Source organism: Sebastes umbrosus, chromosome 22 (assembly GCF_015220745.1).
Source record: "Sebastes umbrosus isolate fSebUmb1 chromosome 22, fSebUmb1.pri, whole genome shotgun sequence".
In the NCBI taxonomy this organism is placed as follows: Eukaryota; Metazoa; Chordata; class Actinopteri; order Perciformes; family Sebastidae; genus Sebastes; species Sebastes umbrosus.
The window spans coordinates 10,008,207-10,029,451 of record NC_051290.1 but is presented as its reverse complement, the minus strand read 5'-3'; the positions used below and the strand labels follow the sequence as shown (position 1 = coordinate 10,029,451).

General features: G+C 40.8%; 1 protein-coding gene across 8 annotated transcripts in view; it reads left to right on the top strand.

Annotated features, from left to right (window-relative positions):
* Positions 1-14,506, top strand: part of si:ch211-200p22.4 (phosphatidylinositol-binding clathrin assembly protein) — an 81,267-nt gene extending 66,761 nt beyond the window's left edge. For 4 of the 8 annotated variants that reach the window (XM_037758046.1, XM_037758043.1, XM_037758045.1 and 1 more), the window contains 7 exons: positions 4,100-4,237; positions 4,641-4,671; positions 5,096-5,228; positions 6,848-6,871; positions 10,637-10,693; positions 11,978-12,154; positions 13,561-14,506. In XM_037758046.1, coding sequence (XP_037613974.1) covers positions 4,100-4,237; positions 4,641-4,671; positions 5,096-5,228; positions 6,848-6,871; positions 10,637-10,693; positions 11,978-12,154; positions 13,561-13,575 — 575 coding nt within the window. In that variant the 3' untranslated portion in view covers positions 13,576-14,506. Of the gene's footprint in view, positions 1-4,099; positions 4,238-4,640; positions 4,672-4,917; positions 4,969-5,080; positions 5,229-6,847; positions 6,872-10,636; positions 10,700-11,977; positions 12,155-13,560 lie in introns of all 8 variants that reach the window. The other 4 variants (XM_037758042.1, XM_037758040.1, XM_037758039.1 and 1 more) reach the window with 4 other exon arrangements.
* Positions 14,507-21,245: the final 6,739 nt, after the last annotated feature.

Below are 21,245 nucleotides of genomic sequence, written 5' to 3'. Positions count from 1 at the left end.
GGCAACTCCTTTCCATCTGCTCTCCTCCTCCTCCTCCTCCTCCTCCTCCTCTCTTCTCTCCCTCCTTACAATTAAAAATCCTTCCTCTCTCTCCTCTGCAAAGTCTGTATTCTTTATCCAATTTTTTTTGGTCCACTTTTAACCCTCTGAGACCCACAATAGACCTGTTTTTGTCTTTTTTTAGGGGGGTGTTTAGGGGGAGATAGCAGGTCAACAGTAGATGTCACATAGAAGTAGTGTACATCATCTGAAAGATGAGAACCTGAAGATTAATTTGAGATGCAGCTCAGCATTGTGTGGCAAGTTGTTCTAGTCATAAGTCTGTAATAAACATATAAACACAAGTATATGATGGTCATCCCCATGCTCTATTATGTCTCATAAGTTGTTGCAGCAATTTTTGAGTTAATACCATTCGTTACACAGATTTGGTGCTAAATTTAACCATTTTTTACCACTTAAAAAAATTATAAAAATGATCAATAATCCCTCCAGAATACCACATTAACACACTAATAATAACATTAATTATTATGCAATCATTGTGACTCTTTCTGTAAAGATCCTGTTATATCTGAAAGCCGTAAGGAATGACAAAAAGCCTTTACTTTAACCAATAGATGAAGCCTGCCGTGTTAACGTATTCCATGTGTGAAAGGAGCTTGTAGATAATCCAACTAAATGGTAGTAAGTAACCGATTTCTCCCTTCCAGCGTTTTGGAATTGAACCCTCGACATGGATTTACTTCCCCTTGCTTCCCTTTGATCTTAAACTCTATTGACTGTCAAATCCTCTGCTGAAACACCTAAGCTAACACTGATAGCATTATCCTCCCAGTTCAATACAACGCTCGCCGTGCTCGCTTCATCACCTCCCAATTCCCTCCTTCCCTGTTTTCTTCTTCTTCTTCTATGAGCCCTCTGGTGTGTGATCTAATGAGAGACTTGCTTTTCTTCTCTTCCTCCCCGGTTTTTATCTCCACCACTCTTCTATTGCTCTCTTGGTTCAATTTAATTCACTGGGCTTTACTGACACGCTGGTTTAAGAAACAAAACATCACCCACATTGCCAAAGTGTTTTATCACAGTGGCAGCAATAATGGAAACGCCGACAATGGCAGAGAAATTAGACTCAAGAGAATTAAAACGATAGTGGTTGCTCCCCCTCTTCTCTCTTTAACATTCCTCTCCCTCTCTTTTCTACTTCTTTTCTGTCTCCGTATACTTCTCCCTCCTTTTCTCTCATCTGCTAAGCTAGCAGGAAAAGTATTTTCTGAATCTCTTGTGTCAGCACCGCTGTCAGACCTGCACACCGCTTCCTAACTAAATATTATTCCTCCCTCTTTTTTTCCCACCGTCAGTTGCCTCTCTTTCTTTTTTCCCTTTTCTCCTCCCTCCTCTGTGTTCTGCAGGGACGCTGTACGTTTACTTGCATATTCGTCTTGCTCTTTCTTGTTTCTTCCCAGCTTTGCATTGTCGCCTTGTTCCTGACTTCATTTTATTTCTTCCACTTGTCTGCATGTATTTTTTAACCCCTAATGGTTCAGGCTGTTCTTTCTCATACACCGTTCATAGCTATACCTATGAAAAGTAATGCACATTAATTTGTACATATCTCACAAAATCAATTTGTATGTAATCCACGTGGTTGTGAAACAGGAAGTATAAAGAGCGACAAATGCTTCGTAGGGAGGAAGTCGGGGTGGGTCAAAAAACACCAGACTCCAGACCGTGTGAAACCAGAAGTCAGCGTTGATTTATTTGTCACTTTTCCTAAACCCTACTGAGTAGTTTTGTTGCCTAAACCTAACTAAGCATTTTTTTGTCACGTACAGTAACTTCCGTACTTAAGCACACCACTTCTGGTGTTATTTGAACCCAAACCACGATCTTTTCCTAAACTTAACTAAGTAGTTTGTCACGTAACATGCGTTCTTAAGTTACGCCACTTCCGGTGTTATTTTAACCCTAACCACGATCTTTTCCTAAACTTAACAAAGTACTTTTGTTGCCCAATCCTAATCAAGTCGATCTTTTCTTAAACCTTAGTAGTTTTTGTCACCTAACTACCTTACTTAAGTTATGCCACTTCCAGTATTATTTAAACCCAAACCACATTTTTTTTCCAAAACCTAACTACATAGTTTTTGTCACATAACTTCAGTATGTAATTTACACCACTTCTGTTGATATTTTAACCCAAACCACGATCTTTTCCTAAACCCAACTAAGTAATTTTGTTGCCTAAACCTAACTAAATAATGTTGTTGCCTAAACCTAACCAAGTCGATCTTTTCCTAAACCTAACTCAGTAATTTTGTTTCCTCTGACCTCAAGATATGTGAATGTAAATGGGTTCTATGGGTACCCACGAGTCTCCCCTTTACAGACATGCCCACTTTATGATAATCACATGCAGTTTGGGGCAAGTCATAGTCAAGTCAGCACACTGACACACTGACAGCTGTTGTTGCCTGTTGGGCTGCAGTTTGCCATGTTATGATTTCAGCATATTTTTTATGCTAAATGCAGTACCTGTGAGGGTTTCTGGACAATATGTGTCATTGTTTTGTGTTGTTAATTGATTTCCAATCATAAATATAAACATACATCTGCATAAAGCAAGCATATTTGCCCACTCCCATGTTGATAAGAGTATTAAATACCTGATAAATCTCCCTTTAATGTACATTTTTAACAGATAAAAATAATATTTTAATCAATTGACAGCCGTAATAAAAAATCTACAGCTTATCATGAGGTTACGGTCTCATGTTCCTTTTTTGTTGCTTGTCTTTTCTACCACTCGCCATGTTTACTGCCACCAAATACACACAAACACATACAGTATAAACACACACACACCTCCAGGTTGCTACCAGCGGAATAATACTGAGCCATTAGCTGGATGAGTGCTGACATGGAGAGTTGTTAACAGGCACTTACACACACATCCGCACGCCAACACAGGAAATTACTCATTTGTCATTTGCACCTACCGGCTATGGACAGTCGGTTTACACACTCTCTCTAATACACAAACAAACACACACACACACACACATGCATGTTCAAAACTAGTCACCGTTGTGTGTACATGACGGCTACGAACAGATAAATCAATCATCTAGAACAAGTGCTGCAAGCTACTGAGTCAGGGATTATAGGCTGGCTGCTGATAGAATGAGGCTGCTGCATGACAGTAATAAAGGAGTAGAGTCTATCTGCTTTAAACAGGAATCTCTGGCCATGTAGGTAAATGCTGAAAATAGAGCAGGACGAATTCAATTAAGCAGTGAGATTTGATAGTTCACGCTAAGGAGGCATAGCTCAGCAATATTCTCAGATCAAAACCATCCAGCGCTGCTTCATTAAAGCAGTCGAATCATGAGTTAAAAAGTTTGTAAAATTAGGCTGAAAGTTGAGTCAACTCTCATTAGATTCAGAATTAAAGGCCTTTGAAATCAGTTTTTCTTCCGCGCTTTAATTTTCTTCACCTTAAGAGGAGTCACAAAACTAATGGTATAACTAGTAGATATCAGCATGAAACTTCCCCAGTGGATTACTTACATTAAGACAGTTAGTTTTCTGAAATTGTATGTTTCAATATGTAAATGACGCGTTATCTTCTGATCTTATTTTTCCGATTGGCAACCTGTTCTACTACTCTACTGGCGGATTACAGCCATGTGTAGCATATAGCGACAACTTCGGACCAAACTACGCTGTAGCCGAGTTCATTCACTCCAAACCAGTTGATGAAAATGTGCATATATATATACTTTTACTGTGTTTTTGGTTTTTGAAAGACCTCCAAACTCTCTGAGAATCGTTCTTACTACAGCTCCATGCACACTGCTTCAACATATGGAGAAATTCAAAGCTTAACAGGCCTGCCAATTGGGCAATCACTGTTTTGGGGAAGCGAATAATCTGATACGTGGTTCTACTTCTACTAATTGCGTTTCTCTATGTGCCTGTGTGGTGTACTAACTCCTACTTTTTGTCCGTATGATTTTGTTACCAACCTGTCTTGTCAAAAAAAAAAATCCATTCGTTTTTCAGATTATTTACATGTGCGAGTTTGTTTCTCCTTCAGGTTTCGATGCTCTAGACCTGTTGAAGCCTACGATGCCCACACACACTGCACCTCTTCCTCCTCCTCAAATGGCCATCCATCACGGAGGAAAGCTGCTAGCCAACGACCTCGACTCCTCTCTGGCCAACCTCGTGGGCAGTGAGTGTCGAGATACATGTGCACGAGTAGCTGAATGTGTCAATAAAGGGAGAAAAAAACACTTAACCAGTTGCAGTATTTTAATGGTTGAACATTTATGTAATTGGACACTTGAATGTACTCATACACACATCGAGGCCCTATTTCTTATGTAATCACGCATTGATTGTGCTTATAGATACAAGGACGCACTGTTTTTTTTTATTCCAGTATCTCCTTTTTTAAAAAATGAACCATTCAGTCAATCAAAACGTCTATACAAACTGGTGAAACGATGACGCAAGAGAACAAAGATGAAGTAAAATCAGAGAGAAAAACAGTATCTAAAGCTGAAGTACCTCTTTCGTTTACTCTCTTTCAACTATGATCACTCAATTTCTCTCTGTTTCTATTCCGTCCTCAGATCTGCAGTTTGGTGGGACCCCAGCCAAGAAGTAAGTGTCTTGAGTTGTGAGGATACTTTTCAATGTCGTGCTCGTAGTCGAGGCTGGATGATTCATCCACTGACAAAGCAAATACACCAACCTGTTATACTTATCCTGACTGTTGCCAGCAAGTAAAGTATCTAGTTTATTATGAAGTATTCAGTTGCTTAGTTTTGTGACAAAGTGCTTCTGTAGCGTGTTAAAGGCTCTACAGAGATTCCTATTCGTTCATTCACTATTCTGCCGTACTTGCAGCGTTGTTAGTTTTGAGGATGCGCCTCAGGGGGAAATAAAAAATACAACAAGGTAAAAAGAGAGAAGAATCTACTAGTAAGACATGGTTCATGTGTTGTTTTTGAATTGGCCTGAGGTTGAGCAAGTGAACACGCAGAATAACGATGTTTGTTATGTTGCGTTGCTCGTCCGTGTACAGGCCAGAGATGCAGTGGAACCAGCCCGGTGAGAAGAAGCTGACGGGTGGCCACAACTGGCAGAATAAGACCATGTCGACCACACAGTGGGGCCCGGCGCCCATGGCCCCACAGCCCATGCCTGTACAACACGTGGTAAGGAAGGCAGAAACGCACACTGAACATGCAGACACAACAAATACAAAAAGACCTGCGTGACCCATGTGGTGCAATTTGCCCTGCAAAGATTTCAGTTTGTTATTTTCATAGCTTAGGCCATCATTCTTAATCAAGTATTATTACCCAACATTTTTGGTGCACTCACTTTCAGTTTTCCCTCCAAATAAACTGGTTCAGATAATCTGGGTTATCCGTGTTTTTGTTTTACAATCAGTCTGATTGTCTGAATGCATGTTTCTTGCCTGTGTGACTTTCCAAGATCTCAGAAATGATGGCCAAAAACTATGAAAATAAGAGCCAAGTTGTAACAGAGCAGAATTATCCTTAATGATGATCCATTAAGGTGTCTGGAAGTACTGGAAATGTCTTAAAAAAGTGTTTCCTGGGCTAGATTCTGGCTCTTCAAATGTTAAATCTAGCTTGTTACTAGGTTGGATCTGTCAAATGCTAACACAATCTGCCTACCAGACATGAGAGTGGCATCGATCTTCTCCTCTAACACTCTACAGTAATTACATGTCCCAAAACTATTCCTTTAATTGCAAAAAAAATCAGTGTATGGCTGTTTCTATTAGTTTAAGTATTTAGTTTGGATCTTAAAAATGATACATTTATCTGAATGAAACTTGCAGACACCTCGCTAATAAAATACCAGATCTAAAACTGATGCACGCACTGAATGCTTGTCTGTGTGCATGTGAATGTTTAATAGAGATGTAAGTGTTGGTTTATGAGAGTGTATTGGATTTATATAGTTGCCTGTGCATGCTCTGTGTGTGTGTGTGTGTGTGTGTGTGTGTGTGTGTGTGTGTGTGTGTGTGTGTGTGTGCTGATCTTGGCATCTCCTGATTGTCCTCCTGATCTCTGGACAGCAGTTTCTGGCTGACGACGACAAACTGTCACTAACCCTCCGCTTCCTCTCTTTCTCCCTTTTTCCCCCCCAATATCAATTTTTTTCTTTTTCGCTCTCTCTCTCTCTCTTCTCTCTTCACCCCTGCTGTCGCTCTGCCTCCTCATCTCTCCTTCCTGTCCCGTATCCTCATCCTCTTCATGCATTTCTTCCTTTTTGCACCGTCATCCACTCGTCTTCCTTCCCCTCTTTCGCTCGTTTTATCACGTCTGTTTTTTTGCGTTGTCATCTGCTCGTCCTGTTTTCGCCACGCCGCCCTTTGACATCTGCACGTCCACATTTTGACCCCTCGTACTTCTTTTTTAACCATTTCCTGACGTTGCGGTTCTAACCTTTCTTTTCTTTTTTTGTCCTTCCGTGCTCTTCTGAATTACTTTTCCTCACCATGTTTCCCTTTTGTCTACTTCTCATTCGTTCTCTTTCATTTTGTTCTTCTCTCATCCTCACTTCCTCTGTCACATCTTCTTTGTACCCTTTTCTTCCTCACCCTCACGTTCTCTTGGTCTCTACCTTTTTTTTTGCTTCCCTCTTTCGTCATCTCCTCATTTTCTTGGATTCTCTCTTCCACCCTCATGTTGTCACTTTCTCCCATCACTTGTCTCTTTCCTTCCCTCTCCATCTCATCTCCGTCTTTTCCCTCCGTCCGTCTTCTTTTGTCTTTTCTCCTTGTTGCGTCCTGATGCAGAATGGAATGTTCTATACTAGTTATGTAAGTACTTATCCCTGTTTAGTAAGACAAGTCTTAATGATTCCTATAATGTGCTTCCTCTCGCTGTCTTCCTCTTCATCGCTTTCTCTGTCACCTCTTTCTTTCTTGTGTTCTTTGGAGACGCTCCATTTTGCTCTTGTCCAATTTCCCCAAAATAACCCTCTCACCTCTGTGCTACAGGCTAAATGATCTGTGCTAGTTATTTAAGCACTAAACAAACCGTCTGATACCAGAAAGTCGGAACAGGGCGCTACTTTTCTCCTCTAGGGCGCTACAAATATCTTATATATGGGAATTAATTCAGTAGCACATTAAAAAGAAAATTAAAGTAATTGTTTTCTCAGCAAAACAAACTAAAGTGTTTTTTTTCCTCCTATATAATACAAGATAGAAGTGCATTTTGTTGTCAGCAGTAAACTGAGTCCTGCCTTCAACGTGCATTTAGCAGGACAAGCAAATGAATCAGCTTTGACTACGAGCAAATGAAGCTTAGAGGGGGGAAATATATATAGAGCTTGTCATTATTGTCCCTGAGAAAGAAAATATATCGTCTCAGAAAAACGGCAAACATAACCTCCGTAAGCTGTAACGTGATAAATAAGTCATGGCGGCATGCGGTAGTGATATATAAGACATCACAGGTAGCAGAGCGGCGGATAAGTGGAGTGTCATGCATGATAAGTGAAACTCCCACATCTGAGATTCTCGCCAGAAGGGCAAAGATGCAACGGTCGGCGCTCGCTTGATACTTAAAATGCCAGCCGGAAATCCTGCAAAACTTCTTTTTTTACTTTTTAAACCTGCACTTAAACAAGCAGGTCATGTAAGGTCAGGAGTCTGGAAGCAAAAGAAAGAAAGAAGAGAGTCACCTTTAGACGGAGACGGCAAAGGGAATAGCAGAAGTTCAGTCTGAGATGAAAGATGGAGAGAAAAGACAGATTTAAATAAAAACAAATGCACCGGTATGAGACAGACAGAAGGATAGAAAACAGCAGGCGGGAGGTTGAGTATAAAAAGACAAACATGAATGTCAAACATGATGCGTCGAGCGCCGACAGCTGGGCCGAAAGACAGATGGACAAACATACCGATGGAGAAGGTGTAGTGGAGCATAAACAGCGTCTCAACTGCTCTTGTTTTTCTCTTCTTGTCACGCTAAAAAAAATAAAATATAGTGATGCCCCCTGTCATTTAGCACAAGACAAGACAGTAGGAGTCAAACTCAGAGACAGATGGTTTGCTAACTAAAGCGTGGTTCAGGTGCAGATGAAAGTCAGTTAAATCTTTAATGGTGGTTTCAAATACCGAGCAACTACTAAGTGAGCACTAAACGTACCTGACAGATAAAATTCAAAGACTTTGGGCTTGTATCGGATTCTTTTTCTTACCTGTCTGTATTGGCTGCTGGCCAGCTCTGCTGCTAGGAGAGTTCAGATTGATCAATGGTTATGATCAGCTTTCACAGCCTGCTCCTTGGAGGCAGGAATGAAATGATCAATCACATTGATTACCTCCTGAGATCACCAGTTCACTGGTTCACCTGACCCCACCAGAAACCTTTTGCTTTTACATCTCTTAGCAGAGAAAACCATTGAAGCTCAACTTTTACTGTATTTATTACATTTCACAACAGAGTTTCAATTTTCAGAATTCCTTAAAGCGAAAAGCTCTAAATGTCCTAATGTTGGCCTTCAAATCTCACATGGCAACACAAAAATCTGTATCAAATGAGGTAATGCGTCATGCTGAAAGCTTATCACAGCATCACAATGTTGCATATGTTAAAAATAAAATGGTCATTATCTAAAAATACCTTTCAAAAAATGACTATTTAAAGGTGCAGTGTGGCGGCATCTAGTGGTGAGGTTGTAGATTGTTACCAACTGAAACTTCTCCTGAGTGCCGAGCCAATTACGGTGGCCGACACAAAAACGTGGAAATGCGAATAGCTCTATGTAGAGCCATTGTTTGGTTTGTCCGTTCTGGGCTACTGTAGAAACAAGGCGTCCAGCTTCTTGAAGAGGACTCGCTCCGTATGTACTAGGCTTGCCGCGGTTGTCGGATTTAGCTGTGTGACACAGTGTTCGGGCATAAGCTGATTAAATTACTTGCCCACCGCCCCCACTGTGGTTTTGCTTGGACCACACCCATCTTTGAACTTCATTTTGATCTCAATTAAACATCTGTAAAGTTTTATGACTGCATCTTGTACGGTTGTGACGGTTGCTATCGTGGTCACAACATCTGTCCACAGACATAAATACTTGGCAAAGTACTCCAAACTGCCTCCGTGGTAGTTCCTGCTACAGTAGGAGTATCCAGGACCACATTTTGCCGACAACTTACACACACACACTCACAAGGTGAAAACAAATACCAGCCACACGCTGTCACAGCTGTTAAATACTGTAAGACTCTTTTTATAGATCAAACAGCTTAACTCGCTATTTGTTAAAAGCATCGATTAAGGCGTCATTGCATAAGCAGCAATTAATGCTAGTGTAGATTTATTATTCCAGCTAAAAAAAAAATTCACCATTGTATTTCCTTGATTAATGTAATCCATCATTTTAGGTAAGACAGCTACGGTAATAATGTGATATAACACAGCTAATTACTGCGTTTCTGTACCTTTCTCTGCCCTGTTGCGTGATCCAGCTGGAGTGGAAGCACTTTTATTACCTCTGCAATGATTGAGGCGTTATGAAGTCACGTTAAGAAAAGTGCCCCAGTTGTCTTATTTACAATGATGGATTAGGTTTGTGAAGGCAGCAGCAGCGTGTTTCTGCAAGCTGTTTTTTAATGGGTTTTTAAAAACAGTGGGAGCCTGCGACTTCCGGGTGAGCAGGATGACCCGAAGCAGAGAAAACAGTCGCAACTTCTGACTGCAGCAAATACTAAAACTATTATATATGGTCGGGGGTGGGGAATCACGCTGGTATTATATTAGAAAGATCTGCAAATGCTTGCAGATATTCTCCTAAATCCCACTGAGAAATGCAGATTTGTTATTTTTTAAAGAAGTCGTCAGCCTGCCTCTGCGATATGGTGAAATTACTGCAGGTGATACAAACCCAACATCTGTTAATATTAATACTCCTGCATGTGTTATAGATTCCCCACTGTTGTGCAAAGAGGCATCTCCACTTTTAATCTTATAAACTGATTTTCCTCCGGTGCATTCGCTGATACGATGCCGCAGTGTACCTCAAAAACGCTCGCTCCTGTGAATTGCCAATTTGTCGAGCAGAAATCGGAGGGCTTTTGTCTGATGAGGATATGCGTGGGATGTAAACGACGGCTGCAAATTGCCCGTCACGTCGAATTTGAGGCCCATTCAGGCGCAGTGGATTTGATTTGTGAAGTAAGGAGGGCAGGGCTAAACGCTGTCCTATTGAGCCACCCCCTTTTAAAGCTGTGGTAATGATTGCTCCCAGTGGGATTCCACTAAGTACCTCTGCTGCATGCTGTATTGTTGCGCTCCTAATGTGCACACTTTATCAGCATTACATGTGTTTCTCCTTACATTACACTGCGTGTATTCTGTTTATTGTGTTCAGACGTGTCTAACACAGACAGATGAGATGTTTGTCAGAGCTAATGACGCTACAATTATCTAAATGTTCGTTCAAGTCCTTTATGCTACGGCAAACCACATCAGCTTTCCACATATTCAGGCTGAGAAAAGCCAGAAAATGTGTGAAGCAGGTGTGTTTTTCTTTCCACCTGCTTTATGTTGACTCTTGCTTTTTGCTCTTCTTCTAGGCTCCAGCTCCCATGGCTTTTCCCATGACCACACCGCAAGTGCCTGTGTATGGAATGGTGAGTGTGAGTGTCAGATGCACAATAAACATACTGTTCAATGTGCATGCGGTGGTGCCCGTTACTCACGTTACAGGCTGAACTGGGCTGCAACTAAGTATATCCATAATTGGTTATTCTGTAACTTTTATTTCTCCATACATTTATTAATCATTTGATCTGTAAAATGTCAGAAGATAGTGACAAAATCAAGTTCTCAGAGTCTAATGTACGGCAGTGTATTGCTGCCACACCGGGGGAAAAAATATATTTCATGTTATCACGACATACAAACTTATCACGTTATAACTTTTCTTGTTATAACAATGAACTATGTATCATGTTATAACATGCAACTTGCCATATTAAAACTAGGGCTGTCAAAGTTAACGCGATAATATCACGTTAACGCAAATTATTTTTAACGCCACTAATTTCTTTAATGCATTAACACAACTTGCGATTTTTAGGTTGTAGTGGGATCAGTTATAAAGCTTGAGTAAAGATACTGGTATCATATCAAACTATAAAACTTAATGAGTCCATTGGTACCAACCATGTCACATAAGGTTGACACAAAGGAGCCTAAATAACGCTCCAAACATGCGCTAAATTTTGTCGAGGAAAAACTGGCATGGCCATTTTCAGCTGTTGTTGCCTCCAGTTTCTGGAGGTCATTGTTTTGTTTTGTTAATTGATTTCCAATAATAAATATATGCATACATTTGCATAAAACAAGCATATTTGAGTGTTAAATACTTGACAAATCTCCCTTTAAGGTTCATTTTGAACAGATAAAAAGTGTGATTAATTTGCAATTAATCACAATTAACTATGTACATTCATGTTATTAATCGCGATTAAATATTTTAATCGATTGACAGCTCTAGTCTTATAATAATAAGATTATTAGTATATTGTTATGACGGGATAATTTTGAATGACCAAAATATATAGCAACAGATCCTCACATTTTAGAAAGCTAGAAGCAGCTAGTGTTTGGCTTTTTGGCTCGATAAATTATTTAAAGAATTAGATGATAATCAAAGTAGTTTTCCTCCATTTTCTTCAATGAATGTAATCAAGTAATGGCTTTAGCTCTAATGCAGATTATACCGAAGGGCCCACAAGTAGCTACTTTCACTGTTTTCCTTTGTCCTCTCTCTTTTTCATCCCTGTTTTTCTGACCTTTTTGATGTTTTTGCATCATTGGTTTCTCACTTTCCTCTTCCTTCTCTTACTCTGATTCTTGTTTTCTCTTTGTATCCCATCATTCTCTAACTGGACCCCATCCTCTGTGTCCAGGTTCCTCCTCAGATGGGTCAGATGGGCGGGGTACCAGTGATGGGTCCTCAGCCAATGATGTACAACCAGCCTGTTCTCAGACCCACCAACCCCTTCGCACCCATGCCCGGAGCCCAGGTCAGCTATCCAGTACTTGTGCATTCATACACACAAAACGACAGCTTTGCCACTGAAAAGGTATTTAATCACAAAATGTAATAAAAACCTGTTTGTGTAACATTTTTCTCTGTAATGTAATACACTTTTTCTTTTACAGGCATATGTTTTCGGGTTATACGTTCGTCCGTCCGTCCGTCCGTCCGTGCCATTCTTGTGAACGCGACATCTCGGGAATGTCTTGAGGGAATTTCTCTAATTTGGCACAAACGTCCACTTGGACTCAAAGATGAAAGGATTAGATTTTGGTAATCAAAGGTCAAGGTCACTGTGACCTCATGTCCGTCCCATTCTCGTGAACGTGATATCTCAGGAACGCCTACAGCAAAATTCTTCAGATTTGGCACAAACGTCCATTTGGAATCAAGGATGAACTGAATCGATTTTGATGGTCAAAGGTCACTGTGACCTCACATCTGTCCCATTCTCATGATATCGCATGAACACTTTGAGTGAATTTCTTTAAATTTGGCACAAACGTCCACTTGGACTCAAGGAAGAACTGATTCGATTTTGGTGATCAAAGGTCAAGGTCACTGTGACCTCATCTCCGTCCCATCCTCGTGAAATCTCAAAAAAGCTTTGAGCGAATTTCTTCAAATTTGGCACAAACGTCCATTTGGACTCAAAGATGAGCAGATTCGAATTTGGTGGTCAGAGGTCACTGTGACCTCACATCCGTCACATTCTCATTAACGCGATATCTCAGGAACATCTTGAGTAAAATTCTTCAAATTTGGCGCAAACGTCCATTTGGACTCAAAGATGAACTGATTAGATTTTGGTGGTCAAAGGTCACTGTGACCTCACGTCCATCCCATTCTCGTGATATCTCAGGAACGCCTGGAGGGAATTTCTTCAAATTTGGCGCAAACGTCCATTTAGACTCAAGGATGAACATATTCGATTTTGGTGGTCAATGGTCACTGTGACCTCACGTACCTCCCATTCTCGTGATATCTCAGGAACGCCTTGAGTGAATTTCTTCAAATTTGGCACAAACGTCCATTTGGACTCAAAGATGAACTGATTAGATTTTGGTGGTCAAAGGTCACTGTGACCTCACGTCCATCCCATTCTCGTGATATCTCAGGAACGCCTGGAGGGAATTTCTTCAAATTTGGCGCAAACGCCCAACCTACGAGATAGGTAGGTAGGTAGACTTGAGATAAGTAGTCAGGTAGACTTGCGATAAGTAGGTAGGTAGGTAGGTGGGTGGGTGGTTAGGTGGGTTGTTAGGTAGACTCAAGATAAAGCAAGTGTGCAAATTGCAGTAAGGTGTACAACATTATTGTAATGATGCAATTAGATGTATGATGTATTATTTGAGTGTATGTAAATGTTGAGATATACGTTTTTTCAATGCATTGGTAAAGTGATCTAAAAAACAAATTTTCTATTGTTTTCCACTCTTTCTGCTTATTCAGATGCAGTTTATGTAATCCAGTCAAGGGGGAAGCAGAGTGCCAAAAGCGACAAACAAACAGCAGAAGAAAACACACAAGAAGAGGAACGATCAGATGGACGGAGGAATGATTTGATCAAGCTAAAACGACTGAGACAGACAGACAGACGACAAGATAACAAACCGACACCAAAAACCAAGTTGGAAAGAGGAGAGGAGAAGATGACCGAACAGAGGATGGAGGGATCTGGTGTGGGGGAGATGTCATCCTGACTGGTCGTTGTCTGAAACAACTCCTTGCATGTGTGTGAGTGTGTAGCTTCTTTCTGTTATTCTGTCTACTTTGTTGATTTAAATCATATCGATGGAGTGACGCTTCAGGAGAAGGGAATAAGGATGAGAGAGAAAGATGTGAAGAAAGATGGAGGAGGAGAGTGGAGGGGATTGAGGAAAATCCTACCTCTGGTTTTCAGACCGTGAGAGTCTCTGCTGCAGAATTAGCTTTATTTCATACTGGTGCTATTTTGTCCTCTCCGGGTTTCCATCCGCCTGCAACGGCCACTTGGGAGCACTTGTGAGGGGACAAGTGTTTGTTTAGTGTGTGTGGAAGTATGTGTTCTTGCACAGCAGTTGTTTCAGACAATACCTTCGCAACCGACCTCCTCTTCACCCCCTTCGTTCGCTGTCTGTGTCCACAACTGTCCAATCAGTGAGAGATTTAGAGGCAAATCTTCTCGGGTGTGTTTCCCGTAATTTTCCGCTCTGTTGGGGGATATCTTTGTATTTTTCAAAATCTGTTTTTCTTCTGCAGCCTCTCCTGAATGTTATCGGGGCTTGTACAGCAATTTGTTGAACCATTTGTTAAAAGTAGTTGAGCATTTTGTTGTTATGGGTTTTTTAAGTCTTTGTTACTCATACTGCATTGTTTTCTTCTCCTAAAAGCTACAGATACACACAGAGAGACGGGGGATTACCGGTGGAACAACATACTAGCACAGTCATCTAAATTGTCTGTAAACCAACATTTTTAAGCCGCTCCTTCCAACAGAGGAGGTTAAGTAAAACTGGATGGACATGCTAATAAGCAACAATAGCTTCCTTCATTTTGGACTCCCAAGTACCACCAAAGTTCAGCACTGTCAAGATGGCTTGATTTTGGTTTTAACGACAACAATTTGAGGAAATTTCGTTGTTTAAAGTGCTCATGTGACCAGGCATTTAGCCTGACATGATTTCACACGTTTATCTTGACACAGTTTTGGCTGCCGTTACTCTCAGTCGAGGGTAAAATAGAAGAAATTAGCATTTTTGTTTTTAGGCTAAAGCGACTGCAGAGTGTTTATTATATCAAACGGCCAGTTAGCAGGTTCGTTAGCTTGGTTGCTAACGGGACAATAACTTCACACAGTTTAAAAAAAAAAGTTCAAAAGACGTATTTTGGGTCTACAAACCATTCCTCCTTCTAACACAGGAGGTGAAATAAAACTGTCTCTCTCTGAGCTACTGAGCGTTCAAACTGTCAGTTAGCAGGTTTGTTAGCTTGGTTGCTAACGGGACAACACAGTTTATTCAAAAAGATGTATTTTTGGTCTACAAAACCATTCCTCCTTCCAACAGAGAAGGTGAAATAAAACATTTTGAACTCTCCGTTCCGTCAAAGGTCAGCAGCGCTGCCGAGATGGCTGGTTTAAGGGCACCAGTTTGTGAAATTTCCCAGTTTAAAGTGCTGGTGTGACCAGACATTTAACGGGACTGCGTGTTTATTAGCCTCATTAGCTGCCTGTTAGCACCTGGTTGACCTGTGTGTATCTGTACTTCTTGTTCTCATCAGCCTAACCAACCAGATTCAGAAGTCAAAGGTTTCTAAACGAAGAGCTTTTTCATGAGGTACACCCTATCGGCAGATCCACATTACGTGCCAATGATTAACGACAGCAGCACTGAGTGAGTGATTAAATGTTACTGAATTAAGTTGAATTCACTTTAAATTGCACTGAATCAAAGTGGAGCGGCTTTAAGTGCGACTCCCGTCTGCACCGAGAGCCAAAAACGACACTGAACTTTTTGGCATCGCTCTCTCGCTCCGTGGCTCACAGGGAAATTTTGGGGATCGAAATTTGACTCGTGTAAAGAGGTCGTGGCCATTCCTCAGCCAAAGCATCCGTCACCATGAGTTCGACTGTTTGGTATATGTGTGCATAATGCATTTTTTAAAGTGTGTGTTCACGTGTGTGCTTACACATTTTTATGTGTATGTTTTCCATTGAGGGCTATTTCTGAGGGTCAAATTGTGTCAAATTTTCGAGCCAAATTTGAGCCAGCGAGTTTGACACGAAATGTGCTTCTTTTTTTTTTTTGGTTTTGTTTTTGTAAAAATCAAAATTTTGTTGCAAAATGCACATGTAAAAAATGTTTGCACTGAAGTGACTATCCTGCCGTAAGTAGAGCTGTTGCCAGTTCTCCTGGTGTGAAAAAGTTAAGATTGAAGTTTGTAGAAAAATCGTTTGAGGTTTTACAATAACACGTTTGTTCTAATCTACCAGCCACTTTGGCAGGTGACTAAAAATTGTTTTTTCCTGCCATTCTAACTATGAACTTGAAACTTTTTGTAGTCCCATCCCCATCCCCATCCCAGTCCAGTGTCTACATCCCAATGATAGCTCATCACACACATGAAATCTCTAGAATCTCGCTTCAGTCTCCTAACTTTGTCTAGTTGGTCTATCTCTAGAATGCTTTTTTAGCCTGCTTCGTCACTGTTTGGTATGTGTAGATAATGTAAAAAAGAAATAGTACTAATAACCAGTTTCTGTCTAGATTGTCTGCTCCCACCCATCACTGTTGGATAGATATTGCTCTTAGACGCTTCTTGTCGCAGTCTTGTGTTAGCTTAGCCTCTCTTCATAGTATCCTCCTTATAGAAGACCTCTTCGCAGTAGGTTTCCCACCTTGTCCTCACCTCTGCCAGTGTCTAGTGACTATAGCTCTATTATCTCTCTTGGTGTCTCTGTCTTTTAGCTGTAGACGAAACCTTTCCGGAGGCTCTCAGGCTTTGTGGTTCGCTTAGAGTGCGCTCTTTTCTTCTCGCTGTTAGCATCGCTCCAGTGTTAGATAAGGTCCTTGTCTCTTTTTCTTTTTTTCCTGTCTCGACAACATCGGCCATCTCCGCCTCTCGCTATGATGTCAGCAGCCTACAAACTGTCTCTGATTGGACCGTTGAACCCAACAGTCAATCAGATGCTTGGATATCCAGGTCTTTTGTGACAAATGGGAGACTCTGTCGGCTATAGGAGTGACATAGACGTCAAGTACAGTATATGTAGTCCAGCCAGGTTTGGAAATGGGCTTTAGCTAAATGCTGGTGGATTTCTTGCAGCAGCTTTAAAGGAACAGTGTGTAGCATTTAAGGGGATCTACAGAATTGGAATATAATATGAATAAGTGTTTTCTTTATGCACAATCACCTGAAAATAAGAATCGAAAATATTTATCAAATCTTAAAAGATTTTGAAAATGTGAGAAACCCCCGAATTGTTAAATTTCAAACGTAAACAAACATGGCCGACGACAGGCAGGAAGAATTAGTGATGTTAGTTTTTGCGCTACTTTGTACTGAAAATTCACGAAGAAAAAAGTGGATGAAGTCATGGAGACGCGTTAAATGAACACTCTTATTACACGGCTTTGTTGAATACGATATGAATTGGTAATCTACGTTCTGTTATTTCTTTATAGCAGACCGTTGCTATGTATAACAGACCGTTGCTATGGGGTTTATTTCACTACAATGACCGGCTCGCTTGGCACACGGGAGAAGTTTCAGTTGGTTGCAATCTGCAACCTCACCATTAGATGCCGCCAAACACACTGCACCTTTAAAGTTTGTCTGCTCCACTAGCCACTTATAAAGTTTATTTAATAGGAAAAATGTGGCAAGTAGCAAAGGTATCCATGTATCACTGGGACAGATAAGCAGTTCTAAGCCCTGATAGTAAGGAAAACGTGTAGGTTATCTTTATGTCCAGCCAAAACGTATTCAGAAAATGCCTTCTGGTGTTTCCATTGTCCTTAAACTGAACTCTTATCAACATGAACTCCCTCTGGCCTCCAACTTGGGACTCTCATTAACTATTTTTCTTAATGGACATATGTGCTTTGGCACCAAAAGTGAGCTCTAATCATGGCTCTTTATTCTCTGGGACAGCTGTCTTACTGTCTCTTAATCTGGTGGTGATGAATTGGCACTTCAGAAAGAAGGGAGAAGCCGTTACCAGCCGTGGCACCGATCCAGAGTCGGATCATCATCACCCCTGGATCTTAAACAATGACTCATATCAGGTCTAAACGCAGAGCTCATGATTCCTGATGTTTTGTAATTACCTCTTCAGAATAGGTTGGCTTCGGTGTGAAGAACAGTAAAGTCAGTGCCAGGGTGGTTTTGTTTGTTGTTGCAAATTTACCTGACGAATCAAACAGTATGTTTGACCCAGTCAGACTACCTTTTTTTTAAGCTCAGTTCTTTCAGGCTAAATCTACATTTTGTGTCAGTTATTTCCTTTCCGTTTTCTAAAATTTTCTCTGCATGGAATCCAGTCCTGCCTGTTGCGATGAGATTGTCTTTGTCTGTGTGTCTCAAGTGGTTTCAAAATGGTCAAAGTTTGGACGGAGAGAGCGCGTACTGTGGTTTCCGAGTCTCACACTGGCTCGTCTCCTTAGCGTTGATGTAACTGCCGGTAATTATCACAGCTTTATCATGTAGGTCATTTTGTTACGGTGTATATCCAGGGAGGGGTTTGGCCGAGCATGCAGGCTCTCTTTTCGGCAACTCTCGACACTTTCTCACACTTACAGCTGGGAGTTTCTCTCAACAACCACTGCTTAGTTTTGTTTTTTTATGTTGGTTTGTTTGGGATCAAACCAGGCAACCTTTAGTTTCTCTCAAAGCTGCTACCACCTCTCTGCATTGTTGTAGCATGAATCTAGGTGGAGAAGGATACACGGATCGATGTCATATTAAAATGTCTGTTCTCTGCTAAGGCCAAGTGTATCAAACATTCAGAGAGCAGACTTCCTCTCTGGCGAGCCATCTCTCTCTCTTTCTGGGGTCGGTGAGTGCATGGTTGTATCGTTGTTCGTTGTCCCTTTTCCCCCCCCCCAAAAAGCATGACAGTGATGGTGATGATGAATATGAATTCTCTCTTGTTGTCCCCCGTTGTCTGGGGCGAGATGGATCACACTTTCTCGATTTGCCGTCCATGAACAGGGACTGAATCTGACAGACGTTTGTGCTGTCGATAAACGAGCCACTGTAGCAAAAAAGAAAACAGAGCGCCAAACTTTTTTTCTTTGTGTTACCCAAAGATGTCACATTTGTTACTCGCAGCACAGATTCTCCTCTGTTTTGCGGCGCCATCTGCGGGCCGCTGTGCGCGTTTTAGAGAGAGAGTCAAAAACCCACAAAATGAAAGAGAGAGGCTGTTTAACAGATCAATTTCCTCATTTTGTCAGTGAGTCGGTGTGTCGAATCAAAGATCTCTTGTGCACGTTCTGTTTTTTCTACATCTGTGTTTTTTGGTAAGAACCCTCGGATTGCTGCCTCACTATTCTGTATATAAAGAAATGCACACATTCACACTCACAACACAGAGCTTAAACACATACTCTCATAATCCGCATTATTTTTCTGAACGTGGAAGATGTTAGCGTTATTTACAGCAAGATATAGGTATGATTACTCCTCAGTGGGGACGGGTTAAACAAGACAGACGATGCAGACGGGCTGCAGACCTCCCTGTACATCAGGATCAGCCATGAATTCTCAATGATGCCAAATGTTTTTTGAGCAGAGTACATCTTTTAAATCTGTCTCTCTCTTCTCTGTCTCCTCCCCTCATCTCTTTGTACATTTTTTTTCTATTTATTTAAAGCAGAAATATATGGATTGTATCAAGCATGGAAAGGCAAACAAATGTTACAGTTGACAAAAAAAAAATCACAGGCTTTTATTTTACAGCAGTATATTTGTTTATTCTAGGGATCTGTTTTCTCTCTCTTTTTTTGGAAGAAATTAAAAGTCATTTTCCATTCCTAAATGAGTCGTCTGTTTTTCTTTATCAATTCTCGATGGGTAAAAAAAATTGTTAAAATTAGCACCAAATCTGTGTAACAAATGGTATCAACCCAAAAATTGCTGCAACAACTTAAAAGAGCATGGGAATGACCATCATATACTGTGATTATAATGTTCTAAACCCTTATACACTTTCACAATTAATTTTAAATAATTCATTTTTGTTTATTTCTGATTTATGACTAACACAATTAGTCACATTCTGCTGAGCTGCATCTCAAATTAATCTTCTGGTTCTCAGCTTTCAATTGATGTACACCACTTCTATGTGACGTATACTGTTGACCTGCTATCTCCCCCTAAAGACCCCCTGTACCCCCTTAAAAAAGACGAAAACAGGTCAATTGTGGGTCTCAGAGGGTTAATAACACTTGTTTGTTATAAAGAATTAGCTGTTAAAAAGTAATATAAATGTGTGTTTTCCCAAACTTGCTCTGACTTTTTCTTCTCAAGAGCATTTCTTGTACTGTAGAAGACAGGAGTAATATGTATAGCTCTTAAATCATGTGTGTTTATGAGTAATGAAGGCTAATATGTAGCAGAAAGGTGTTTTATAAGCTGAGTTTTTGTAGTTTTGTTCCCAAATATCCATCATCACAGAGAGATAAATTGGCAACGCAGCGACCGAAGGTGGTTCGACTATAAATTATTCACTGAAGACAAAACACTGCTGTTTGTCAGCCTCGGTACGTTTTGAGTGATATACTTCCTACTAAGAACCATTTAATCAAAAACACTGAAATATGATCAAACGCATCACCCCTGGCATCTGCGAGAGCCTCTTGATGTGATTGTGTGGAACAAATGTACACAAACAGTTTCATTATTCAGAGCTCAGTGGGAGTCAGGAGGTGGGAACCTGCTTTCTTAATCCCTCACCGTGGGAGCGCCGGAGTTGTCGTAACAAAATCAGACCCAACGTGTCACAACAAGCAGGGATACACAAGTGTATATGTGTATACAGGTGTATATGAAAACAGTAACTACACACTGGGAATGAGTGGTAATTGTATGTTTTGTATGTTTGAAGTTTTCCCATCGTTAAAGGGTATATGGGACATTTCAGTCCCAGGAAGGCTATTTCTGTTTTAAGTTGTTTGAGGTGTGAGAAAAACCTTCTTTCGTTTAATGGGGTGGTTCAAACCCCTTGACGTTCCAGCTCTGTAATTTTAAGTGCCTATTAGGGATGTTAATAATTAACCGTTTAACCGTTAACTGACATTAAAGTGGCAGTATATTTTTGGCATCATTGGGCTAAAATTCCATAATAACCTTTCAGCATAATGTAATTCAAGTGTTCTGAGAGAAAGCTAGACTTCTGCACCTCCTCATGGCTCTGTTTTCAGGCTTTAAAAAATCCCATGACGGGAGACTTTGACCAATCACAGGTCATTTCAGAGAGGGATCGTTCCTATTGGCTGTGCTCCTTTCCATAGGCCTTGACTGCAGTGTATGTGAATGTCATCAGCTGACAGGAAGTACACATTGACCCAAGCTGTTGCCTAGCAACGCAATTCTGTTGCAATTCCGTCAAAATGCACTAAAACGGAGTGTTTCAGACAGAGGGTAAATACAGG